This window comes from Camellia sinensis, chromosome 4 (assembly GCF_055761805.1).
Source record: "Camellia sinensis isolate YWXY chromosome 4, ASM5576180v1, whole genome shotgun sequence".
NCBI classification, from domain to species: domain Eukaryota; kingdom Viridiplantae; phylum Streptophyta; class Magnoliopsida; order Ericales; family Theaceae; genus Camellia; species Camellia sinensis.
Genome location: NC_138964.1, coordinates 137,571,122 through 137,598,969, shown reverse-complemented (window position 1 = coordinate 137,598,969; position 27,848 = coordinate 137,571,122). Strand labels below are relative to the sequence as shown.

Below are 27,848 nucleotides of genomic sequence, written 5' to 3'. Positions count from 1 at the left end.
AAATGTTTTTTTTTTTTCTTTTTTTAACAGCAGGTCAGTGGTTGAAAATAATTTAGACATTCACCTATTGCATCGTAGATATGAAAGGGAAAGCGTATCTCTGACAGATTGTGAGATCCCTGTTCGGTATTTCACTGTTGTGTTGAATAGGAATGAATGCATTTACTTTTGCTCATACTTCAAAAAAAAAAATGCAATTTCACCTTTTTGTTGAATGCAAATGCCTTTTACCTTAGGTCAAAAAATGATAAATGCCCAATAGGAATGCTGTGCTCAGGAAAAAAAAACCTAAAAAATGAAATCTTGAGGGGAATTGAGCTATATTCAAAACCATCGTAAGAACAAACTTGATCTTTTATTAAAAAAAATAGCCACTTGCAGTCTCTTATGCTATGTTACGAACATTTTGGCAGTCAAGGGCGGTGAGGTAAGGTAGGGCGAGTTGTGGGGAGGGAAGGGATCCAGGTTGCAAAGGGATGGGATGGGAGTGTCTTGGTAGGTCAAGGAAAGGGAGGGAAGGGGCTGGAGAGTCCACACGAGGGTGGGAGAGAGATTGGTGATAATAATGGATAGTTGGGAGATTTGTTGGAGTTGACCAGTAATAGATTGTTTCGAGTTAATATTTTGTAAAACATTCTCACATGTTTATAACAATTTTGCAAGTTAAAGTAATTATTTTTAATTTTATTTATATCAAATTGTAATTAGTTTTGCTGTTTACAGATTTTTTTTTTTAAATTTTTGATAATTCTCCCTAAAATAATTCTAAAAATAAATAAATTATATTTTAAAAAAAGTCACACGTACAAGAGCCCACGTGCGAGCTTGCGTCCTCAAGCTCGAGCGAAAATGATAAGAAAGATATTTAGCTACTTCTCCTCCCCAACTGCAAATTTCTCTCTCTCTCTCTCTCTCTCTCTCTCCATTTCCCGCTTCAATTCAACAAGACAACACTCCAAATATCCAGTGTGTTAGGGTTTCAAATCCATGGCTAAAACTTCTCAACGCATATGAAACTCCTTACTCTCTATCTGCACCGTTTTACTCTGTTTCGTCTGAAACTGACAATAACACCATAAAAATGGCCGCTTTCAGTGCTCTCTCCCCTTGTCCGTACAGGTTTTCGTTTCGACCAAACCCTAACGGGTACCGCATTTCGTGCTCTCTGGCCTATCCTTCTACAACAGGTATTGCAATCCTCGAGTTTATACACGAGTAATTGTTGCTGTTTGTTTGGTTGCTTGGACTATTTCACACTCTGTTTGGTTGCTGAGAAAAACAAGAAAATAATTAGATAAAAGTAATTTATTCAGTGTATCCTGTTTTCAGAAATGGGCATCTTACATCAATTGAAATGGTTGCCTTTTAGGCCGGATACATCTATTATATACTAGCGGTGAGCACACGCATGCAATTCAAGTAGGTTAAAAAAAAAAAAAAATTGATAAATGTATTAATATCACAATATGTAGCCGCTGATGTCGATGCTTATGCAATCCAAGTAAAAATAATAAATAAATAAATAATGGTAAAGGCACCTAGCACCTATATTGTGTGTAAACGTCTTCTTTATCAAATCAAAGATCTTGGTTTCAAGTCTTATCCTCCCCTCTATATGATTTTGTTTTTAAAATATAGATACGGGTATTTTGGGAAAGACACCATAAGAAGCATTCACTTTATAATATTATATATAGAAGATATAGAAGAAGATAGATAGATAGAATATATAGATAGATAGATAGATAGATAGATATTTTCCTGTTAGTATGCAATTAGTTTATTTTCTTTCCTGCTCATTTTCTTATTAACCAAACTGTGCATATAAAAAATAACGCACAATTAGTACACATTAATGTGTTTGGGAGGGGAAATATTGAGTACATACCTAATCTTTGACATAATGCACAAAGTGATGATTCCCAAGACTTGAACCCATAACCTCAAGGTTAATGACGCTTTTATCTAATTATGTTGTTTTGCTATTCACATCGTTTATCTGAATTCCGGAAGCTAGTTAATTGGATGTAATGATGTTTTTGGCTGTATTGGAATCTTTGTGAATGAGTGATTTTGATGACACGTTTGCTATAATCCGATTGTTCATTTTGAGTGATTACCGTTTATCTTCTATTCATACAAGAAATACAACTGATTTGTGGAGCCTTATTGAAATTGTAATTTTCTGATTGTAGGGTCCAGGTTCATTGCCAATGTAACTTTCGTGGGATTCATTTATCACTTTATCACTCTTTTTTCTTGTGTCTCGTTTCATATACACTTAACGCTAGGGCCAGCATTAAGAATAAGTCGATCCTCTGGATTGTTGCTGGCAAAAAGTGAGGAATATAATGGAAACAAATCTTTGATCTCACGCCGATTTTGGTTCCCATCTTCCAAGTAACAAAATAGTAAATTTAGAATCCAAATTTGGTCACCATAACAATATGGTAACAAAAACTTAAACTAGTTAAGAGTTTATCTCGGAATAGGTTCACTTGACTGGAGGTTATGGGTTTTCTAGGTCACAAGTGATAAGGAATCTAAATTTTAATATTTTTTCCTTAATTGTATTTTAAAGCTACAGGATAAATTTATCTTTAGGTTTTGTTTTGTTTGTAGAATAATAAAAAAACGTACACCCATTTTAATCCACTTTGACCATTATGTTCAAAGTGGCTGCCCTCATATTTGAACCCACTACAACCTCAAGGTTATTGGGTTGAATGTTAACCACTTTGCAAAGTGCCTATTGCAAAGCCTCTTGTTTATTTTGTTAAAAAGCCACTTTCTAAGGGTCTGTTTGGTAACCATTATATTTACAAAAATTGAAAAATCTATCATAAAAATTTGTTTGGTAAATTTTTGTGTTTGTAAATTAGTGTTCTCAGTTTTTAAATTGAGCTAAAAAATGTAAACTCAAAAATTTTCTTTACGTTAGTTTACAAACATAAAATGGAAGAAGAAATGCGGAGCAACGCATGACTCCCTTATGCAAAGGTTTTGGCCAGGGTTCAAATCTGCTGGGAAGCAATTTTCAATTGATTTTTTATACCATACTCTTACTAACTTCAACAGTAATATTCATATGCAGAGGTTTTGGCCAGGTTCGAACCTTCTGGGAAGCAATTTTTTATTTTTATTTTTATTTTTTAAACATTTTGTTCAAACCAAACATGTTTGTAGTTTTTGTTTTTTCAAAAATAAACAAAAACCAGTTTACAAAATTTTCATAAACATAAACAAAAACGTACATGTTACCAAACGCTACTAAGTGTTTTCCATATTCGCTATCCAAGAAAAAAAAAAGAAAGTGTTTTCCATAGTTCTTTTCTTTTCTTTTTTTTTAAACATAGACTGATGTTATTCTTGTTGGTCTTACTCATCCATTTTAGGTGCAAATGGACGTAAAGTACCCCGTAAAAAATCAAGAAGACTGGAAGGGGCTGGAAAAAGTATGGAAGACTCTGTTCAGCGCAAGATGGAACAATTTTATGAAGGTTCTGATGGCCCACCTCTCCGTGTTCTGCCAATTGGTGGCCTGGGTGAAATTGGGATGAATTGCATGCTTGTTGGGAATTATGATCGTTATATTCTCATTGATGCCGGTATAATGTTTCCAGAGTAAGTCTTAACAAACTTGTCTGATTTACATCTTTTTAACAAGTTATAGCTTGGTGATCATTTTGCGCCATTCCTGCTTTATAAAGAATTGATTTTTTATCGATTCCCCTTCTTTTATAATATTTTTTGTAAGTTTGCAGTTTTAGTGGTTTACTGAAGATGGTGGATAGGGCTAAAGAGGTAGGTCTGTTTGATGGCTTACAGGTCGGTAGAGATAAGATTAGTGTGACACATTTGCAATTTGCGGATGACACTATTTTCTTCTCTGAGGGGGACGAGAACCAAATGGTGAATATCTTTTTGGTGGTTAGGCTTTTTGCGGTGCTCTCTGGTCTCAGGGTAAATTTAGAGAAGAGTAGGGTAGCGAGTATTAATGCTAATTCAAGTTTGATTCAGAGAGTGGCTGAGTTACTTGGGTGTGGCGATGAAGTATTTGGGGCTCTCACTGGGAGGTAACCCACGGGGTGAAGTGTTTTCGAATCCAGTTGTGGAAAAGATAGGAAAGAGATTAGACGAATGGAGTAGGGCTTTACTATTTCGTGAGGGTAGGTACACTCTGGTTAAGCCTGTGCTAAGTGGAATTTTAATTTATTTCATGTCTATATTTAAGATTCTAGTCAAGGTAGCAAAATCTATTGAAAAGCTAATGAGGGATTTTCTATGGGAAGGGAAAAGATGAGGGAAGGAATGATCATTTGGTGAACTGGGAAACGGTGTCCTTATCTAAGGAGAAGAGAGATTTGGCCATTGGTAATAGAGTGGCTAGAAACATGGCTCTGTTGGGCAAGTGGTTAAGGCGATTCCCAATGAGTGTGGTTCATTATGGCATGCGATTATTAAAAGTAAATATGGGATTCAAGTTAATGTTAGGGACACTCAGGTGGTCTCAAGGGGTAACGAGCGTGCTCCTTGGAAGCCCATTCCTCAGATTTATCCAGTTTGGTCCTGATTCATTTCTGTGAGGGTGGGTAATGGGAAAAAGGTCAAATTTTGGGAGGATGTCTGGGTGGGCTCGACGTCCTTGGCTGAGTCCTACCCACTTCTGTATGGCGTTTCTCAGTCTCATAATTGTTTTGTTACGTCTGTGGCGGGTTCTTTGGTGGTTCCTTTATCTTGGAATTTTAATTTCTACTGGAACCTTCATGACAGGGAAGTTCCGGAATTGGTTTCTCTTTTGTCAAGGCTCGAAAATGTTTCTTTGTCTCCAATTTTGGAGGATAGGTTGGTTTGGAATATTTATTCGTTGGATTTTTTTACTTGTAAATCCTTTCTTGATAAAATCATTGATACTTCTCATGTACCTCAGTTTCTATTTCATAACAAGATTTGGAAGGCGTGTGCTCCTCTTAAGGTGAAAGTGTTCATGTGGATCTTGGTTCATGGGGGCACTCTGACAAATGATTCATTGCAAAAGAGGAGACCTTTGCGGTATCTTAATCCTCAATGGTGCATCATGTATTGTAAAAGCGGAGAATCTTTGGATCATCTCTTTTTGCATTGCTCGGTGGCTAGGTGGTTATGGAATAGGGTGTTTGGATTGGGTAGTGTGATGTGGGTGGCCCCAAAAGGATGTGCTCAAATACTATTATTTGATTTTCAAGTTTTTGGAAGGCCGAAGAGGGCTAAAGTGCTTCGGTAATTTTCTGGGTTGTTTGGTTGGAAAGAAATGCCCGTGTTTTCGAAGGAGTTGCCCGGCATATAGACTATTTATGGGATAGGATGAGATACTTAGCATCTTTTTGGGCCTCGAGAGCTCAGTATTCCGAGGGATTCTGCTTTTTTTGCTTGCTTCCGATTGGGTGTCAGTTTATTCTGTGTAGTAGTTTTGAGTTTGGTATTTTTGTATTCTTTTTTTTCTCTTTTTGGTTTTTTCCATCTCTCTTGTAAAAGGATGCCTTATCCTCTATTTTCTTGGCCTTGAGCCTTAATATATCTTTGTTTGTTGCTGATCAAGAAAAAAAGGTGGCTTACTGAAGAAAACACTCGCTTAATTTTATCTATGCTACATCTTTTTTTTCTTTTTTTCTGCCGTAGATCTCTGCTATAAACTCAGGATCTAATCTTGTTAGTCAAATTCCTTTCAAAAAATTATTTCCAGCACGGAAATTTTGGCAGGCATTAACTTTTTTATATGATATTTTGCATTTTCATTGGTAGTCTCGTACTACTCAACAGTGCTCTATTTCTAAGTGCACTACATACCTTTCTACTAGGGGCAGAGTGGGGACCTGAGCTTCCTGGTTTTCTTGCCATCCCTAGTCGTACTATTCCATAGTGCTGATATAATTCTTGCTAATTTAGCTTCATCCCCTTCTTTTTTTTATGAACTGACCTTGGATCATGTGTGGACATGGATTTCAGCTATGACGACCTTGGTGTCCAGAAAATTATACCTGATACTAGATTTATCAAAAAATGGAGTCACAAAATTGAAGCAGTTGTCATAACGCATGGTCACGAAGATCACATTGGTGCGTTGCCATGGGTAAAGTTTCTTTCTGTCACTTTATTTTGACAGCAATGTATTAAAATACATGTGTTCTATGTTGTTAAAATCCACCTACTCTCCACCTACTTCACCCACTTAAACCTACTCCACTAAACCTAACCCACTACACCACTACCACCTCACCTACTCCACTAAACCTAACCCACTACACCACTACCACCTCCACTTCACCTACTCCTTACCTACTACACACTCACCCTCTTCTATATATAGGAATCATGAATCATTGTAATACAACATATCAACATATCAATCAATAATAATACATACAATTTATTCTCTCTCTTTCTCTATACATTATTTCTTACATGGTATCAGAGCTGGTTTAAAACCTAGTATTTTCGCTTCCCCGGCGGGCGGCAACCTCACCTTAGCCGCCCGCCGGACCTCAACCTATTCCGCTGATAAAATCAACAAAGATTTGTGCAACTGTAGTCATGTGTGAGGCTGATGGAGAAGAATTCTTCACCTCATATGACGAGACAGTCTGGAACTGGAAACACTGCAACATTCTGCTCTGGAATTCTGCAGCAGCTAGATTATAGCTTGGTTGTGTGCCAAGCTTTGGTTCTTCCACCCACTCTTGAACTTGCCCAGCAAAGTGTGAAGGTTCATGCTTGTGTTGGAGGGACTAGTGTGCGCGAAGATCAGCGCATTCTCTCCAGTGGGGTTCATGTTGTTGTTGGTACTCCTGGTCGTGTGTTTGACATGTTGCGGAGACAATCACTTCGCCCTGTTTACATCAAAATGTTTGTCTTGGATGAAGCTGATGAAATGCTGTCACGAGGTTTTTAAAAATCAGATCTATGATATTTTCCAGTTGCTGCCACCCAAAATCCAGGTTGGGATGTTCTCAGTTGCTGCCACCCAAAATCCAGGTTGGGGTGTTCTCTGCCACAATGCCACCAGAGGCTCTTGAAATCACCAGGAAATTCATGAATAAGCCTGGAAAGAGAAAAAGCTCATGCTAGGATTTGCGAAGTGATTCGCTGCAGGAATTTTGGCTTTGGATGAAACCCTTATCATACTCCACTCATTCTCTCCAACTGTTCTAACTTTTTATTTTTATTATTATTATTATTATATCAAATAATCAATGCACTCATGTTCCCCACTAACAGTGTCCACTTTTGACCCAAACCATTTTCAATCCATCATTTCTCCTTCACCTTTTGCACCCCACCCACCGACTCTCTCTCCACTTTATCACATGGGTTTGTCCCTCTCTCTCCTCCATTTGATTTCAAAAATCACTTATTTTTATTTATTTTTTCCAAGTCACTTTTCCTCTTTTTTAAATACCCCACTTTATTTTGAAACAATCGCACTGATGTTTTTCATATAATCCATCTATAAATATTTTTTATCTATTTTCTTTCTCCCTTGTTTTCTTTCATTTTATTTTTATTTTTTCAACAAAACACTCCCAAAAAAAAAAAAAAAAAAAAAAAAAAAAAACATTTTACAAACTTGTCATTTCTTCATGCCGGGGATCAACCCCGATCAGCATTTTACACCATAAAAAATAAAAAAAATAAAAATAAAAAAACACAAAACAAAACAAAACACAACCAACACAAATCGGAACAATGGGATTTTTCTTCTCGCCTATTCCGCCGGTCTTTTCTTCTTGCCACCGTCTTGGGCGGCCCTTGCCGGTGTTGCCTCCATGTTTTCCACTCCACTGGGCATGATCACTACTCCCTGCTCCTCCACTGCAGCATATGGCGGCCCTCCAAATCGGAACATAAAACTGGCCTTCCGCTTCAGCTCCTTGTTTTCCGCCTTTAGCACACTTATCTCTGCTCGCGCATCCTTATACATGCGTTGGAGCAGAGCCAGTTGGGCGTTTAACTGTTGCACCTCATTTGTCCTGCTCTGCAGCCGGTGCGACAAGTTTGTGACCGCAGTCATGGTTTCCACACATGACTTCAGAGTATACTGATTGGCCTCAATATCAGTTTGCACCGCCATTTTTTGCTCCACCGACCGCATCGGAAAGTTCAACGGAGCAAACACAGAGGTGTTTGGTTGAGGTTCACTGGCCACCGCACTAGTTCTCTCTCTTGTTGACTCATTGAGGTCGGGAAAGAGAGTGAGTAGACCACGGGATGAAGAGGCCATATTCTGGGTAGCTGAACGGGAAGAAGAGGCCATGCTTTTTGGGTTGCTGAGTGTTTCCGAGAAGGGTTGGATACAGAGTGTTTACAGATTGTTTCAGAATAACAAGTTCAGAGGTTTCAGTCTAGTTTGGTTTCCTCCGCCTCCGCATTGGTTTATATTGACACAGACGACGCGGCCGACACGCCGCTCTGTCGCTCACGTGCCTCGCCGCGTCTGCGGCTCACCTTTTGATGGCTCGACGCTTTCTGTCGGGCACGACTTTTGATGAAGTGGGCGCGCCTTTTGAGGGCACAACTTTTGATGGCACGCCTTTTTATGGATTGGGCACGCATTTTGATGGCACGTCTTTTTATGGATTGGGCACGCCTTTTGATGGCACGCCTTTTGAAAGATTGGGCACACCTTTTGAGGGTGCGACTTTTTAAGGGTCCGACAAGACTCTGTAAACTGTCCCGACATTGATTCCGGTTAGCTCCTTTAAGGGTCCGACAAGACTCTGTAAACTGTCCCGACATTGATTCCGGTTAGCTTCTTCAAGGGTCCGACAAGACTCTGTAAACTGTCCCAACATTGATTCCGGTTAGTTTCTACAAGGGTCCAGCAAGACTCTGTAAACTGTCACAACAACTGTCACAACAGTGTCTGTTACAACGGTCCGACATGACCCCGTAAACTGTCTTCTACATCGGTCCGACATGACCCCATAAACTGTCTTCTACATCGGTCTGACACGACCACACAGTGTCTGCTACAACGGTCCGACATGACCCCATAAACTGTCTTCTACATCGGTCTGACACCGCCATTCAGTGTCCTCTACACCGTTATGACACCACCATACAGTGTCCTCTACATGGTTATGACACCCCCATACCGTGTCCTCTACAACGTTATGACACCACCATCCAGTGTCTTCACCAATGGTCTGACACGACCATACAGTGTCTCTTATCCTCTTTTATTTTTATGTATTTTCTTGTTTTGTTACTCTCTCCAAACTCAAGTTGGTTAGTTCCTATCCCCCTTGAGTTTGCGGGGGGCTGTTAAAATCCACCTACTCTCCACCTACTTCACCCACTTAAACCTACTCCACTAAACCTAACCCACTACACCACTACCACCTCACCTACTCCACTAAACCTAACCCACTACACCACTACCACCTCCACTTCACCTACTCCTTACCTACTACACACTCACCCTCTTCTATATATAGGAATCATGAATCATTGTAATACAACATATCAACATATCAATCAATAATAATACATACAATTTATTCTCTCTCTTTCTCTATACATTATTTCTTACATATGTGTTACCTGGATTAGATACTGAAGACTTGTGAAGGACCATTTTTCTTTTTCCGCTTATTAGTATTTTCTAATTTGTTGTTGATTGTTTTGTGTTCTTTGTTATGATTTCAAGCAGTAAACTCTTTCTCTCTATGTTTAGGAAAAACTGAGGTTTCAATTTGACTTGTTAATGTGAAAAATTAATTCAGTCCTTGAAGAATTGGTGGTGGTGAATGGTGATGTTGGTAGGGTCGGTCGTCTTTGTTGGCTGGCGTTGTGTTCAACCAAGGCAGTAGTTGGGGTTCACGTTATTTGGTTACGTGGCCTGAATTTGATTGCCTCTAGAAACAGTTATAGATAGATGGAGTTTTTTTACCAGTTTTTATTAATTCGTGGTTGTTAGACAATTGTGACAATCAAGGTTTATGGTGTTGATTGCTGGTGCTTGTTGTGGTGAGGGTCCTTGCGATAAACTACGGTGGCCTATATTTGACCGTATTAGATGTGGCATGTGGTGAAAGAGTTTGAGTTTCTTCCAGGCACACGTGGTGAAAGAGTTTGTGGCCAACTCATTGAAAGAGGCATAAAGTAGTGATCCTTATTTACTGGTTCTTAAGGATGATGTAATACCTCATTTACTCATTGAAAGGGTTTTCTTCCACAAGATTTGCAGGGGTATTATTTGTCCTTAATGATTCAAGTTTTCAAAGAAGTTTTTGTGATCAAATAATATATTCATTTATCAATCAAAAAGACATAACAAGCATCCAAAAATCTTTGAAATTGAAGTTCATTGGTGGTAAGTTGGTAACTTGATCCACTGAATTTTGTGGAGAAGGCTACCTTCACCCTAGTTTGGGACAGATTAGCATTTCCCATTTGTATAGATGTGTGTTTATGTGGTATTATCATTTATGTCTGCATATGCCGTGGACAAGAATAATTTTTCAATTTATTTTTTTATATGAATATCCCGATACGCTAAAAGGCATGACTATAAAAAGGATTTTTTCATTAGTTCTAATAAATCTAAACCTATTAAACACACTTGAAAAAGTTCTTCCCTTTCTCCTTTCTAATATTTTGCACGTATGAAACTTGTTTCCTAAACAAATTTGTCATACTCTAGGTCCATATGCATATCACTACTGAATTTTTTGATTTACTTCTGTTTGCATTTATATTTTTGTTCTAAACAGAAATATGTTATCTTAATTGTTGAGATTCTCTGTCATTTCTACACTTCATCAGCTGTCTGTCATGTATTACTAATGTTTTTACTTGACTGCCATTTTCGAGTTGTCTTTGCTCTTTGTTTTACACATCAAGGAATGGCATTGCTTGCCTGTACACATGTAAAAACTTTGGAAAACCAACACAGAGCAGATCATGCAGGCCTTATTTTGGTACAAGTCAGTGGAATGCTCGAGAAGGCTTCTAATAAATTATATGAATTTGCTTGGTGGTTATACCTGTAATTTTATGTGAGTTTAATTTAGTATAAGCATTCATGCACTTGTCTTTACATGTTACATTTGTTGGAAATTACTTCTAGTCGTAATCACTTCCATAATCCATTAATTGCTTTTTATGTATTTTTTTTGCGCCTTGTATTGTTGTCCTCGTTCAAAGGAGCCTAAAATTAAAATCATTCCTCTTAGGGTCCTTGGGGATCTCATACACAAAATTTGGAAATTTGTAAAATCTGGTCCAAGTTTATCTTAGGTTCTTAGATTGGCTAATAAGAACTGGATTTTTTAAGCCAAAAGTGGGAGCCTTAAACTTCATAGGAATTTTTGGTGTAATTTTATCCTAAAGTTGTCTCGTTTCATTGATGTGGCTCCTCTTCCTGCTGTACTTTTCTTCTATGAGGCTAGTATCCTTATTCTGGGTTTATTGCCTTTTCCCGTTTGGTTTTAGTATCTTATACATTTTTTTAGTTCTTATAATTTTTATCTTGTTCTTTGCTTTCTGAGCAGGTAATCCCAGCATTGGATTCTCATACACCAATATTTGCCTCATCCTTCACAATGGAGGTATGCTTCAAAGGTTTAACAAATTTTATTACGTTCTTGTATATAATTCTAGAAAGCTGGCAGTGTTGATACGAAGGAATAACATGCATGTTAATAGACCAAAATATAGAGACACATCCATGTCAATAACCGATTTTACAGATACATGCATGTGTGTGGAATGTTTCTAAGCATCAGATTCATCTAATTCCCCAGTAGAAGAACATGGGGACATGGTTAGATATTCCTATAGAGAACTTAAATTGTAAGAAATTCTTACTAGTGCATGTCCAAGTAGACTGGTCGCACACATATCCCATACCCTTGTCAAGTCTCATGTGTTTGACACAGCCATTTCGCTCATTTAGGGGAGTCTCTGTGACATAGGTCATTAATGATGTTCCCTGCAAGTACTAATAAAGTCTCCTCAAATATATACATTTATGTATATTTGCATTGGTAATGGCCTTTAATTTATAATTTTGCCCTTAAAATCACCAGAACTTCATCCAATTCTGACGATTTTCTTAATGCTGGCTGAGAAGAAACACAGACTGATTCCAACCCCCATTCCCTGTGCCAGTGGCACACATTATCTGTCATCGTTAGGGGTTCTTGAGACTATTTATGATGTCTCTATATTTATACATACACTAAATTTACTTATTTAAAAAAATTGTAGATTATATTTGTCATCTGTTGATATTGTGTTTAGTTCTTTTACATCTGTTCATCAATTTGGAATGTTGTTTCTGAATAGCTCATTAAGAAGCGTTTGAAGGAGTTTGGGATCTTTGTTCCATCTAGGCTTAAGGTATTTAAAACTAGAAGGAGATTCAATGCTGGGCCATTTGAAATAGAGCCTATCAGGGTCACCCATTCTATTCCTGATTGTTGTGGTTTGGTTCTCCGATGTGCTGATGGGACTATACTTCATACTGGGGACTGGAAGGTATTCTATTTTATTCCTTTACTATATGTTGTCTTAACTTCTTTACATCAACTTTTTGAGCTAAATGTGGAATCTGTATTCGACAGATTGATGAGTCACCAGTGGACGGTAAAGTTTTTGATCGTGAAGCTCTAGAGGAACTCTCAAAAGAGGGAGTAACATTAGTAAGTCTTCTGGATCTGTTTATCATTAGCTTTTTAGTTAGACTACAATTTGCAAAATTCAACCATGGGTTGGCTTTCAATTTGAGGGATAGATTAGGTAGGTGGTTTTTTTGGATGTTGTTTCAACTTAATCAGCAAAATGCAATGTAGAGTTTCTCATTTTTATTTAATTGGGTCAGCTGAAAGTACACATTTGTGTCAGAGTTCTGGTGGTGTTGTATGATTGATGTATGCTAAATTATAAGCTATTACATTGTTTAAGTTGGTAAATCACATGGTAGCAGTTCCAACAGAAAAAAATAATGAAATTGTATTGCTTTGTTTTCGGAGATTATAGGATTTGTTTGAAAATCATTGTTGTGCTCCAAACTCGTACACCTTGGCTTACAAGAATTGGTTATCAGATCTTCTATTGTGCAGTACCAAACATTGTTATAGTCCATTCTTGTAGCGTAATAAAGTGGTGTTCTCTTTATTAGTTATTTTAGTTTCAAGCCTTGCATTTTATAATTTCATGGTTCCCCAGTTGGTTTTGCTCTTCCGCGATTATTTTGTTAAACTTTTTAGATTGCATGAGCTATCAGTTGGATTAGTTTTTTTTATTTTGTGCACTTTGGTTACACCCGTTATGGAGCTCTCTGGTGATTTTTTATTCTTATAAGAATATATATATATATATATGTGTTTGCAAAGAATAGAAGCAACATGACATGCATCACTTAATTTCTTTTTTAGATGATGAGTGACTCGACAAATGTTCTTTCACCTGGAAGGTCACTTAGTGAAGCTGTTGTTGCTGAAGCACTGATGAGGCGTATTTTAGCTGCTAAAGGACGGGTTCTTACTACTCAGTTCGCATCAAACATACATCGTCTCGGAAGCGTGAAAGCTGCAGCTGATATCACTGGTAGAAAGTTGGTATGTTTACTCATGTTTATCTGACCTTTGTGCAACCTTTTATTGCTCTTGTTTGAGTAGAGCACTTTATATGTAAGAAAGAAGTATGGAGAAACAGATGATGTTATCATCATTTTTAGGTATTTGTTGGCATGTCCTTAAGGACATACCTAGATGCTGCATGGAAAGATGGAAAGGCGCCAATTGATCCATCAACTCTGGTAATGACCTCAGCCATTTCTTCTTTCCTTTCTGTTTTCCCTTTTTCATGGCTTTAGTTTTTCTTTCTTGTGATATTGATGCGGAACATGCACGCTCTAAGTTGGCATGGTGATTTTTGGCATTGCACTGAGATGAATTCAATTATGACAGTTAGAGGCTTACTATTTTAAGTTCCATAAAAAACTACTTGGTATGGTCTTTTGTCCTCCCCTCTACGTAGAACCATTTTGACTCAAAATTGTATAACAAAAAAATGTGAGGAGAAAAAATCATGGTATGAAATATTGGATTTTTTTTATACCAGTGAATGTATAGAATATAAATGATGGGGTTTAAAGGGGGTCTGTTCTTTTGGTTACATTAAGGCCAAACTCCTCAAGGAAGATTACCAATTAAAATTCAATTAAGCATCCACACAAAAATTGGATAAGTCATAATCAGGGCACAACAACTTTTATGTGGAAAACCTTGAAAATACTCGTCAAGGGAAAAAAGCATGGTCACACCCAATCAGTCAAAATTCACTCCGAATCAAGGGTTTAAAAGACTTGAGAAGAGAGGACTTACAACCCAAACTTTGGTTTACCTCGCATTAGCATTCTTCAACACAAGCTCCTCGCTTTGCTTTCCACTCCTTATCGCTTTGACTCCATAAACACTTTTAATTCATGAAACTCCTTGCTCTGATCTCTGCTCCTGGCTGCTCCATTACAGAACTACCGATGGATAGGTATGTAATAGAACTGTGTGGGTTTTAAAGCAATAAAACAATCATGCTCTCAATGACTTCTCTTGCACAATTCTAGTGCATTGATTGAGAAAAACATTGGAATTCAAGAGAAACCAAGAATAGACAAGTAAACCTAGGATATCTCTCAAAAGTGTAAAGATGATTTGTGCAAAGAGAAACCAATTGGATTTGTAATTATTATTAATCAATAGAAACAAAATTTCTGAAATGGTTTCATGAGATGAATGGAATCCCCATTGAATATGGTTTATGTAGGAGAAGGAGTTTCATTTACGAGAGAGAGAGAGAGAGAGAATGCCCAGTTTAGCTTCCATTAGATGGGGTCTGGGAAGGGTAGATTTGGTATAGACCTAACATTTGGCATAATTTGCACAAAGTGGTTGTCCTAGGTTTGAACTCAACCTCAAGTTTTGTGGTATATATCTACTTTAAGTTACAAGTAATATAAACCATAAAACTCGTAACTTTAAAGTGTTCACAATTACTAATAGAATTGGGCTACCAGCTATCTATCAAGCCAATTGCAACATGATTAACCTCTATGCAATCGAATGGTTTATCGCATCCATTGAAATAAAATATTTCAGATTAATATGCTGATGTATAATATACAACGCACTGAAGGACCGTCATGAGAATCACACAATGCAAAATTTCATGTCTACTTCGGTATGAATCTTATAGTGCTCAATGCAGTGGATTCATAATCTCGAGAGAAAAAATGGACTGAAGTTTTTAACCTAGTTCACTTTGACTTATCAATAAGTGAGGCCTGCCTTAGCCAACATCTCAGTATCTTAGGTGGTCTATTTTTTTTTGAGTTTTCAATATCTTAGGTGGTCTATTGTAGGGTTATGGGAGCATTATTTTCAAGATAGAATCCACCCTTTGTGTAATTGCAAAATAAAATGTTCCCTCTAGTTTTTTTTTGGGTAAGTGTGTTCCCTTGAGTTAGTTCACTGGAATCTAGTTGATGAAGATCATGGAAAGAAGAAAAAGAGCAAATCTGGAATTTCACATGAAGCACATTTAGGGCATCAAGAATTAAAGATTTGGAATAATTTTGAATCTTCATGTCATTATAGTAGGTTTTAGTAATTAAGAATATAATGGTAATTCCAATAAATGTTGGACATGGATTGTAGGGGTCACCCATGGGTTTTATTTTGGGTCAAGTTATTAAATGGATTATTATGTATGGATTTTATTATGTCTAAAATAATCTTAATGGTCAAAAGTTCAAGTTTTCTATTTTGATATTGAAGTAGAATTAGAAGTCATTAAAGTTTTCTATTATGATTGAAATAGAATTGGAAGTCATAGTTAGCCTAGAATATTAATAGCTGCTAAATATTTTTAGTTTCTAAATTTGAGAAATAGTCCTTATAGAATTAGGAGAGTCTTTAGCCTATAAATATATGTGTAATCTTAATGATTTAATAGCAAAGTTAATATTATGAAAATTTGACATTGTGTTTGTATGATTGGCCTATCCCTTGCGAGGGTGAAGCACTTCTCTCTTCTCTCTCTCTCTCTCTCTTCTTCTTCTATCTAGCAAGGTTACTGTTCACGTCACTATTCACAATGCTTAGAACAACCACCCAACTGTCCCTAAACACTTGTGTTTTCATTTCCAAAACCCTACCTTTTTACAAACCCTTAAACTCCTATTTTTAAATACTTTTGCAGCCAGAAAATCCCACAAAATCCAGCCCTACAAGTCTATTGTTGTTGCTACCAGTATACGTAAACTGGGCTCACTACTTGTAAGAAAGTAATCCCTACTCGTTCTACATCAGTTTGGTATCAGAGTTTCAAGATCCTATTTTTATTCTCCACCGTTATTTATTTATTTATTTTTGATGACAAAGTTGTTTTATTGAATACCATGGTGACAAATGTTGAATTGAATTCCAAGTTCGAAGTCTTCTCAAAAGATTATGAGGCTACCAAGGAGGATGTTGCAACAATAAAGAGTGATGTGCATATTATCAAAACAATTTTGAATGGACTGAAAGCTTCCATGGAAAGATTGTTGGCTGCTGTTTTAGAGAAGACTAATATTCAGGAGCAAAAGGATGATAGTGTTGAAGATTTTGAAGAAACTATGAAAGAACAAGATGAACATGCTGCTAATATTGAGAATATTGAAAAAAGGAAGACGAAAATTAATTTGCTTACTAAAGAAAGCATAAAAGATCATCATGATCAATGTTCTAAAGCCAAGGAAGCCAAAGAGAATAATGAGAATGCAACCGAACTTTTTGCTCTTCACAAGAAAAATGAAGTTCACCTTGAGTTTATTATTCCTGACAAATTCGATGTGGTCAATGGAGTGATGATAGCGTTGAACTTTTTGATTTTCTCATGGTTCGTTCCAAACAATCAAGTTAAATAGTTGCAAGTGCAAGATTCCATAATCCTTATACTTCAATATTATAAAACACGAGGTCGAGTTTTTTTGAATGGAGGGGAGAATGATGAAGATCATGGAAAGAAGAAAAAGAGCAAATCTAGAATTTCACATGAAGCACATTTAGGGCATCAAGAATTAAAGATTTGGAATAATTTTGAATCTTCATGTCATTATAATAAGTTTTAGTAATTAAGGATATAATATTAATTCCAATAATTGTTGGACATGGGTTGTAGGGGTCACCCATGGGTTTTATTTTGGGTCAAGTTATTAAATGGGTTATTATATATAGGTTTTATTATGTCTAAAATAATCTTAGTGGTCAAAAGTCTAAATTTCCTATTTTGATATTGAAGTAGAATTAGAAGTCATTAAAATTTCCTATTATGATTGAAGTAGAATTGGAAGTCATAGTTGGTCTAGAATATTAATAGTAGCTAAACATTTTTAGTTTCTAAATTTGAGAAATAGTCCTTATAGAATTAGGAGAGTCTTTAGCCTATAAATATATGTGTAATCTCAATGATTCAATAGCAAAGAATATTATGAAAATTTGAGATTGTGTTTGTGTGATTGGCCTATCCCTTGCAAGGGTGACACACTTCTCTCTCTCTCTCTCTCTCTCCTCTTCTTCTTCTTCTTTTTCTTCTTCTTCTTCTTCTATCCAGCAAGGTTACTGTTCACGTCACTGTTCACAGTGGTTAGAGCAACCACCTAACTGTCCCTAAACACTTGTGTTTCATTCCCAAAACCCTACCTTTTTACAAACCCTTAAACTGTTATTTTTAAATACTTTTGCAGTCACAAAATCCCACCAAATCTAGCCCTATAAGTCTATTGTTGCTGCTGCCAGTATACTTAAACTGGGCTCACTACTTGTAAGAGAGTAATCCTTACTCGTCCTACATCACTAGTGCTAGTCATTCTTATGGAGCGTTCATTAGAGTGTAACAAGTGCCAATACATCAATTGGATAGTAAATTTATTTTACTTCAATTGCTACTTATGGATATTGGTTGAGTGGTTTGCATGTATGTAAGTTATTATTAATTTATTTATTTATTGAGCTCTAGAGTGCAATTGTAATCATTTAGTGGAGTTAATTGCAATTATTTCAAGAGACATGCTAAAGTCTTGTTTTGGAAGCTAGAATAAAATCTAAACGAATCATGACTCCAATTAGGCAAGTAGACCAATTTTAGTGCAATTTTCAAAAACCAAACATTCTAATTGAATGAAACATAACAGAGCGATTCATCTCCGGGTGCCAATTCTTCAGTCCTAACACCAACACTCAATCTAGTCTACTGACAAATTACAACACATCCCAAGGTTACAAAACAAAAATTGCCAACATTACCAATATCCTATCAGGTTAGTTTGACTGAACTGACCACCTATTCTAGAATAGTTTGTCTTTTTCAAGTTGTTCAAATGTTTGAACAGGTCTGTACTGATATTGCTTAAGAGTTAAGATCTTGAGAAAACCAATCCATTCATGTGAGTTTGGTCAGAATTTTAAGTTGACTGGTATAAGTTGCACTATTATGTATGCAGCATGAGTGTCACATGTCTTGTACAACTTTCATGTTCAAATGTCCGTGGAACATGACTGTACACATTTTGTTTCTTTTTATTTTGGTATACATGACTTGTAGGACATGTAGGCAGAATTATAGTAAAACAGAATATGTTTTTCTGGTAACACTACGTGATTTTTTTTAAAAAAAATTTGTAATTTCATTATGGTTTCCTTTTTCTCCACTCTTCCTGAGATTGCTTATGCTGATTGTATAGGTGAAAGTGGAAGATATAGATGCTTATGCTCCGAAGGATTTGCTAATTGTTACAACTGGCTCTCAAGTAAGTCAATTTAGGTGCTTTGCAATGCTAACCTCATTTATTTTATTTAAATGTTGTGGCATGACTCTGTGTGTTATTGTGTCAGGCAGAACCACGTGCTGCACTGAATCTTGCATCATATGGAAGTAGTCATTCACTCAAATTGAGCAAAGAAGATTTGATTCTGTACTCTGCAAAGGTAATGAAAATCAAAGTGCTGCATGCAATGGATCTTTTTCTTTTTAACCAACCTCTTTTCTTTTAATCAGAGTTGTGTTAATCATCTAATATAAAATATGTAAATCAAACCATAACATATTTGTTTAACTTTTTGCTTCATTGTACTTGTATTTTTGTGTTATCAGTGCTTCATTGTGTTCTTCAGAAGTGTCTATAAATCTGAATTTCTTTTCTGACTTCTTTATGCAAACCTTTTTCCTATTCTTGGAAAGATGGGAAAATTGAGAGCTGAAGGCCATTTGTGGTTTTTTACTCGCTATCTGTATTCTTGGTTGGTTGGTTGGTTTGTGTACTATTCAGCTACTTGATGTGTAAATCTCGATGTAATGACTTGTTATTTAAGAAAATCAGATCTTTGGAGACTACCTTATGTTAGATAATGCATCATCAATTCAGCCTTGAAGGACACATGAGACTACCTTATGTTTGGAGATGTAGAAATTTAATGTATAAAGAGAAATGATTGTATTATTGATTGATCTAATGTTATTGATGATGATATATTGATTTCTATTACAATGATTCATGATTCCTATATATAGAAGAGGGTGAGTGTGTAGTAGGTAAGGAGTAGGTGAAGTGGAGGTGGTAGTGGTGTAGTGGGTTAGGTTTAGTGGAGTAGGTTTAAGTGGGTGAAGTAGGTGGAGAGTAGGTGGATTTTAACAGCCCCCCGCAAACTCAAGGGGGATAGGAACTAACCAACTTGAGTTTGGAGAGAGTAACAAAACAAGAAAATACATAAAAATAAAAGAGGATAGGTGACACTGTATGGTCGTGTCAGACCATTGGTGAAGACACTGGATGGTGGTGTCATAACGTTGTAGAGGACACTGTATGGTGGTGTCATAACGTTGTAGAGGACACTGTATGGTGGTGTCAGACCGATGTAGAAGACAGTTTATGGGGTCATGTCGGACCGTTGTAGCAGACAATGCTGCGACAGTTGTTGTGACAGTTTACGGAGTCTTGCTGGACCCTTGTAGAAACTAACCGGAATCAATGTCGGGACAGTTTACAGAGTCTTGTCGGACCCATGAAGGAGCTAACCGGAATCAATGTCGGGACAGTTTACTGAGTCTTGTCGGACCCATGAAGGAACTAACCGGAATCAATGTCGGGACAGTTTACAGAGTCTTGTCGGACCCATGAAGGAGCTAACCGGAATTAATGTCGGGACAGTTTACAGAGTCTTGTCGGACCCATAAAGGAGCTAACCGGAATCAATGTCGGGACAGTTTACAGAGTCTTGTCGGACCCCTAAAAAGTCGCACCCTCAAAAGGTGTGCCCAATCTTTCAAAAAGCGTGCCATCAAAAGGCGTGCCCAATACATAAAAAGGCGTGCCATCAAAAGGCGTGCCCAATTCATCAAAAGATGTGCCGGACATGATGGCGAGGCACGTGAGTGCCTTGGCTGGCGCGCCCGTTTGTCGTCTGGCGTCAAGTGGCGTGCGATACGCGTGGCTGCCTCGGCTATTTAACCAAGACGGAGGCTGAGGCTGAGGCTGAGGCAGAAGCTGAGACAGAAAAACTGAGAGAAACCTCTGAAAAATTCTTCCTCTGCTGAGAGAGAAACTCTGTAATACGCTGTATTCTGAGAGAAATTTCTGAGAGAGACACTCTGTAACCAACCCTGCTCTGAAAAACTCAGCAACCCATAACATGGCCTCTTCTTCCCGTCCAGCTAACCAGAACATGGCCTCCTCTTCCCGTGGGCTGCTTACGCTCTTTCCAGAACTGAATGAGTCCACAAGAGAAATAACTGGTGTGGTGGCCAGTGAACCTCATCCAAACACCTCTGGTTTTGCTCCGTTGAACTTTCCGATGCGGTCGGTGGAGCAAAAAATGGCGGTGCAAACTGATATTGAGGCCAATCAGTATACTTTGAAGTCATGCGTGGAAACCATGACTGCGGTCACAAATTTGTCGCACCGGCTGCAGAGCAGGACAAATGAGGTGCAACAGTTAAACTCCCAGCTGGCTCTGCTCCAACGCATGTATAAGGATGCGCGAGTAGAGATAAGTGTGCTAAAGTCAGAAAACAAGGAGCTGAAGCGGAAGGCCACCGTGATGTTCCGATTTGGAGGGCCACCATATGCTGTAGTGGAGGAGCAGGGAGGAGTAAATGTGCTTGGTGGATTAGGAAGCACAGAGGCAGCACCGTCAAGGACCGCCCATGACGGAGGCAAAAAGAAGAGACCGGCTGCAGAGTAGGTCGGTGGGTGGCCGTCTGCAGAAAAGAAAACAAATCTGTTGTTGTTGTGATGGTGATCTTGTGTGGTTTCTTTTTTTTTTTTTTTTTTTTTTTTTTTTCTTTTTTTGGTGTAAAATTGTGATCGGGGTTGATCCCTAAGATGAATAAAATAAGGGAAGGTTTGGTGTGCAATTCTGCCTTTTTTTTTTTTTTTTTTTTGAAATAATAAGAATAATAATAATATAAAAAAGAAAGTATTGTGCCACGTCTTGGGCAGATCAAATACTTTGGAAAAAAAAGTTGAAAGAAAAGTTGAAAAGATGAGAGGAGAATGGGACAAGCCCATGTGAGTGTGAGTGAAAGTGGGGTTTAAAGAAAGTGAGGTAGTGGGTTGATTAAAAACAAGATTGTGGGTTTGAAAGTGGAAAGATGAGAGAGAGAGAGTGGGGTACATGATGGGTATGTGATAAAATAAAATATAAAATCAGTGGGTGGAACATATGCATTAGCATAATTAAATCCATGCACCCGAAGAGGACTCTCTCATCCACCGCCCTGACCACCATTGAAATCGATTCCCTTTATGAGGGTGTTGGCTTTTACTCCCCCATTACCCGTGCCAGATTTGAGGAGCTCAACATGGATCTCTTCAGAAAGTGTATGGAACCAGTTGAGAAGTGTTTGAGAGATGCTAAGATGGACAAGAGCACTGTTCACGATGTTGTTCTTGTTGGTGGATCTACCAGGATTCCCAAGGTCCAGCAGCTATTGCAGGACTTCTTCAATGGGAAGGACTGTTCACGATGTTGTTCTTGTTGGTGGATCTACCAGGATTCCCAAGGTCCAGCAGCTATTGCAGGACTTCTTCAATGGGAAGGACTGTTGCTTATGGTGCTTCTGTCCAAGCTGCTATCTTGAGTGGCGAGGGTAATGAGAAGGTTCAGGACCTCTTGTTGTTGGATGTTACCCCACTTTCCCTTGGTTTGGAAACCGCTGGTGGTGTTATGACTGTGTTGATCTTTGTATGTAGAGAAGTCGCCTCTGGTGGCGGCGAACTGGAAGCTATATGTATTGATAGAGATGACAGCGGAATAGGTTGAGGACCGGCGGATTAGGTTGAGGTCCGGCGGGCGGCCAAGGCGAGGTTGCCGCCCGCCGGTGACGCGAACAAAAATACTAAACTCTTAACCTTGCTCTGATACCATGTAGAAATTTAATGTATAAAGAGAAATGATTGTATTATTGATTGATCTAATGTTATTGATGATGATATATTGATTTCTATTACAATGATTCATGATTCCTATATATAGAAGAGGGTGAGTGTGTAGTAGGTAAGGAGTAGGTGAAGTGGAGGTGGTAGTGGTGTAGTGGGTTAGGTTTAGTGGAGTAGGTTTAAGTGGGTGAAGTAGGTGGAGAGTAGGTGGATTTTAACAGGAGACTACCTTATCTTATTCCAAAATTCAGTAACTGAGATGACACATGCATTTAGATTTTAGTTTCAAGTTATAGTTTAGTTATTTTACTTTGGTGATGACTAATTGGTTTACTGAGTAACTTTTGGAGTGTTCTACTTGTTCTCCTCAACTTCTCACGCCAGATCTTTGGTGATTCTTGATAGTTCACATTTATGGGCAGTCGCAATAAAGTTCCTACATATTATGATGCTTACTTGTCATATCTTTCAGGTGATCCCTGGTAATGAGACTCGTGTAATGAAAATGCTAAACCGTATATCCGAGATTGGATCGACAATAGTCATGGGAAAGAATGAGCAGCTGCATTCATCTGGTCACGGGTATCGGGAGGAATTGGTAAGATTTTGTTACTATTCAGGATCCTTTGGTTTCTTTCCCTGGTTTGCTTTGCTCTTCCTGCAGTATTTATTTTGATCCTCAACCAAGTTAGAGCTAATAAGAAAAATAAACACAATGAGACATTTTTATATGATCATTATTTCTTCCTTTTCTGTATATTGAATTATTTTTCTTATGAGCACTACAATGAAAGTGAATATTAATTATTGGTTTCTGGTTAAAACAGATTAGTGGATGAGAATTAGTACGAGTCTCTAATTGTGAAATCTATTTCTCTTAAAGCATTTTCTTTGTTTTGGATTATCAGTTCTTATGACATGCTCAAACTTGATGTGTCCCATTGCATCTTTTGCTTTTTTTGTGTTTATTATTATCAAAACTGCTAATTTGTTTTAGAAGAATCAATCTAAATATAAAGTGTACTTTTGAAGGATGAAGTACTGAAGATTGTGAAGCCACAACATTTTCTACCCATCCATGGAGAACTCTTATTCCTGAAAGAGCATGAATTACTTGGAAAATCAACTGGGATTCGGCACACTACTGTGAGTTAGTAGTTTTCTTGGCATGATTGTTATTAATTTTTACATGAAACATCATTGGCTTAGTAGCAATTGAGCTTGTACTGTCTGGTTGTTCAGTGATGGGATCATTATCTGTGAGAGATATTTATTATTTATTCCAATGTATCATTTTCATAATGTAATACTGCATAAATTCTCTTTGTAAGTGTATTAAATTTGCATTTTAAATCAGTTTACAAATGATATGATTAGTATTATTAAGTGCCATAAAACCTATTCTTCCATTCCTTGTTGCTCTTTCCGTGTTAGCTGGACTTACTAAGAATTGATTGTATTTAATGTAATTCTGGCCTCTTCGTTACTTGTGCCTAGTGAGAAACTATGTTATAATACATATTTATTTTATTGGTTTTAAGATTTCTATATTGGGCCCACTTATAGAATCTGAGCCCTATATTAAAGTGAGGCGAAACAAGATTTCATGTTCCATATGAATAAGCGCCATTCTTGCTGACAAGGGATTGCCCCACTTGTAGATTATCAGAAGATGTCACTGTTGGAAAAGCAGTTTTGTCTAATTACCTTTGTGTATAAGGAACTGATGAGGATCCCATGTTTTGGTGACACAATGTATTTATATAACCATATGATAATAAATTAAGTGCTGGATATATAATGTATCAGGTTATAAAGAATGGAGAAATGCTTGGGGTTTCACATTTGAGGAACAGAAGAGTGCTGTCTAATGGTTTTTTGTCACTAGGGAAGGAGAATTTGCAGGTGGTTCCCCCCTTGCTTTTTTTTTCTTTTCTTCTTCTGTTCCTTCAATATGGTAATTCTTGAATTGGGAAAAAATTCAAATAATTCTAGTATGAAACTACAGTTGATGTACAGTGACGGTGATAAAGCATTTGGTACATCCACTGAACTCAACATTGAAGAAAGACTAAGAATAGCATTGGATGGTATTATAGTGATCAGGTAAATCTTATAGTGGATGGTATTCAATTTCTTATGCTTCATCTGCATAACAATAACCTTACCTCTCTGTTGCAGCATGGAAATTTTACGCCCTCAAGATGCTGATGATTTGACTCAGAAAACGTTAAAAGGGAAAATAAGAATCACTACCCGTTGCTTATGGCTTGACAAAGGAAAGCTTTTGGATGCTCTCCACAAAGCTGCCCACGCTGCACTCTCAAGCTGTCCGGTAAATTGCCCTCTAGCTCACATGGAAAGAACTGTGTCCGAGGTTTTGAGAAAAATGGTAAGGAAGTACAGTAGTAAAAGGCCTGAAGTCATTGCAATTGCCATAGAAAATCCAAGTGCAGTTCTCTCTGATGAGCTCAATGCAAGGCTATCTGGCAAGTCACATGTAGGTTCTGGGATATCAGATTTAAGAAAAGTGGTGGTTGGTCATACAGAAAAGAGACAATCGACTGAAATAGAAGAGGAAGAAGGCAGCAGCAGGATGCATTCAGTGAACAACACACAACAAAAATTAGAAGGTTCTGTTTATGTTCTCGTGGGATTGTCCTATTAAATTTCCTTTTTACACTAAAAAAATAAAATAAAATCATCAGGAAGATTTTGTGGTTGACTTAAACCAATATACGCTAATTGCATGGGTTGCCATGTTATTCTTTGTGGACGATACAATAGTATTAGGGATTAATTAAGTGGTCAGATTTTATATCAACATTCTAACTATGCTTGTGACCACATGTTCATAATTTGTTGAAGTGATTTTTTTGTTCTTTCAGCTATGTATTGACATTGTTTCTCATTATTTCTTTAATCCAGGTCATGGCATTGAAGATGAACGACTTCTATCTGAGGAAGCCACTACTTCAGGTTTCGAGTCAGAAGAGAGGTTGTCTCTCAACCCCGAGGACTCAGATGATTTCTGGAAGAAATACATAGTAACAGCAGCAATAGATCAATTGGTAAAAGATAGCAATGGTTTTGTTCCGCAGGAGGAACATAAGCAGAAGCTTGAAAAAGAAAGAAAGGTCGATGACTCGGATGAAATTCCTATAACCCAATTAAAATCTTCTAAGCCTGTGAAACAGAACAAATGGAAGCCTGATGAGGTTACAAAGCTAATTAAGTTGCGTGGCCTGCTCCATCACAGATTCCAAGTTGTGAAGCGGCGAATGGTCCTCTGGGAAGAGATATCTGCGAACCTGCTGGCTGATGGAATTGATCGAAGTCCCGGGCAGTGCAAAGCTCAATGGACATCTCTGGTTCAGAAATATGAGGTTTGTTCTTGATGATGACCTTCAAAGCATTTTAGATCTCAGTTCATTAATGCACGTATGTGGGTAGAAAACGTTTTGAGCTTAATTGAAATATCAACTATTGAGTTTACTTTGTGTATTGAGCCAATAACTATTTTTCTGCATTTCAAAATCTCAACCTTTTCTAGCTCTCCGTTTGTTTTGGTGAAAAGCATTTTCTGGCATTTAGTACAACTTGTTGCACTGTGTATGTGCATAGGAGAGTGTTTATGTGTGTATATATATCTGTAATATGTATATGCATTACATATTGTGATTACCATGACAATCAAGGTTCTGAAAAGCAGTTGCGGTCGCCGTAACGATGGCGGTGGCGCGGTTGCGGTTGCAAGGTGTAAAAGCCGTAGCGTAACGGTTGCGGTAACCGAAATCGTGAATTTTTTTATTTTTTGCATAATTTGAAAAAAACTTAACTTATCGATACGCATATTTTTTTTCCCATGATCATATTTATTAGGTTTAAAATAAGTATTGATCAATTTTTGTAAATTTTTAAGTATGATCCAATATATTTCATATTTTTAAATCACTATAAATTGAGTTTTTTACATTTTATTTTAATAATTAATAACTTTATATTATACAAAAAATCAATCACTAATTATTATATATAAGATAAACAATGACAAAGGTAAGAGAATAAATAAAACCTAAATATATAGATATATACATATTTTAACCAAGCCAAATAGATAATAATCACACTTATTATTATTATTATTATTATTATTTTCAAACAATATATAGATAGACACACACAAATAAAATGGTTGAGTGATAGCAGCTAAATAGAATAGCATAGGTCTTACAGCTTCAACAAATTAATAACATGTTCTTCATCTTCTCTCTTCTCTCTCTCTATCTCTTGCTCTTCCATCTTCTCTCTTTATCTTCCTTCCTCTCTATCTCTCTTCTCCCATTGTCAACTTTTTTTTTTTGTGTATTTTTTTGAAAGAAGCAGTTCGGAACCGTTACGTAACGGTTCGTAACAGGTCGTTACGGTTGTGACGGCACCGTTGCGACCGCTACGGCCGACACATCTGTGAATCTCAATCACACTGCAAAAGCGGCTGTAACGGGTGGCAGTAATCACCACAACCGTTACGTAATTTTTGTCTCCGCTTTAACATTCACATTACCAAACAACACACATTGTCAAAGTACAAGTGTCACAACAGCTTATTTATTTGACTTGACAGTGATGTTCTTTCTCAACAGGAAAGCAAGTGTGATGAGAAAAGCCGGGAAAGCTGGCCTTACTTTGAGGACATGAATAAGATTTTTATGTGATTTTGGAGGCAACAGCAACAAAAATGAATAGAATTGTGGCAGAATAGTTTGGCTTGGATGGTTACAATGGCAAACCATCATGATTATGGTTGATTTCATTAGCAACAGAATTTGTATACCAGTTGGGAAATTTGTATTAGGAAGAAGGGATGACATGGAATTGATTACGATCTTGTAGCCTTAGGCCCTTCGGGCAAATTGATCAATGAGCATGGTGCTTGTGGTATTTACAGAGTAGAAAATGGTCTTCTTTCTTTGCTTTGCTTTCATATAATTTCTTTTTGCTGTTCTAGTCGAGGCGTAAACTTTGCAAAGGGTAAGATTCTGATGAGATTCTTTAGTTACTGTTTCAAATATTACCAACGGGAAAAAGAAGGGGGAAAAAAATTTGATTTGCAAAACCTGAATGTATGACAAAATGAGTGCACATTCATGTTATAAGGAGCTCTATTATGTCTTTTTTGGGTTATGAACTATAGAGGCTAACAAGAGCCTCGTGCATTGCTTACCTGATGAACACTCAACTTGCCCAAAAAAAAAAAATTCACACTTTTCCTAAGTCGATATATTGAGACGGTCTGCGTTTGGCACTTGACAATAAATAACCAATCTGGAAATCAGTTTGCAAACACAGCTTAATGGTCCTCAATTCTACTTTGTTTTTCAAGTCATGC

General features: G+C 37.3%; 1 protein-coding gene across 6 annotated transcripts; it reads left to right on the top strand.

The window, feature by feature from the left end:
• The first annotated feature begins 429 nt into the window (after positions 1-429).
• LOC114258109 (ribonuclease J) lies at positions 430-27,416 on the top strand. Of its 6 annotated transcripts, none has more exons than XM_028199479.2 (17): positions 430-1,187; positions 3,396-3,624; positions 5,986-6,109; positions 11,532-11,588; positions 12,328-12,519; positions 12,606-12,683; positions 13,419-13,601; positions 13,721-13,801; positions 18,767-18,832; positions 18,918-19,010; positions 22,932-23,057; positions 23,492-23,605; positions 24,269-24,364; positions 24,468-24,565; positions 24,641-25,092; positions 25,388-25,845; positions 27,103-27,416. In XM_028199479.2, exons 1-17 carry the CDS (start codon positions 1,082-1,084, stop codon positions 27,172-27,174), a joined length of 2,625 nt encoding a protein of 874 aa, XP_028055280.2. In that variant the 5' UTR covers positions 430-1,081; the 3' UTR covers positions 27,175-27,416. The 6 variants fall into 6 exon arrangements, with proteins under 6 accessions (XP_028055280.2, XP_082778652.1, XP_028055850.2 ...); XM_082922526.1 differs by having other exon boundaries at positions 780-1,187; positions 27,084-27,284; XM_028200049.2 differs by having other exon boundaries at positions 885-1,187; positions 5,986-6,095.
• The last annotated feature ends 432 nt before the right edge of the window (positions 27,417-27,848 follow it).

What these genes read in the sequence shown, in the direction of transcription:
- LOC114258109 (XM_028199479.2), top strand. Translation starts at nt 1,082, where the DNA reads ATGGCCGCTTTCAGTGCTCTCTCCCCTTGTCCGTACAGGTTTTCGTTT. An exon ending in TGATTCTGTACTCTGCAAAG is followed by an intron (nt 19,011 to 22,931) that starts GTAATGAAAATC and finishes CATATCTTTCAG; the next exon opens with GTGATCCCTGGTAATGAGAC. An exon ending in CACACAACAAAAATTAGAAG is followed by an intron (nt 25,093 to 25,387) that starts GTTCTGTTTATG and finishes TCTTTAATCCAG; the next exon opens with GTCATGGCATTGAAGATGAA.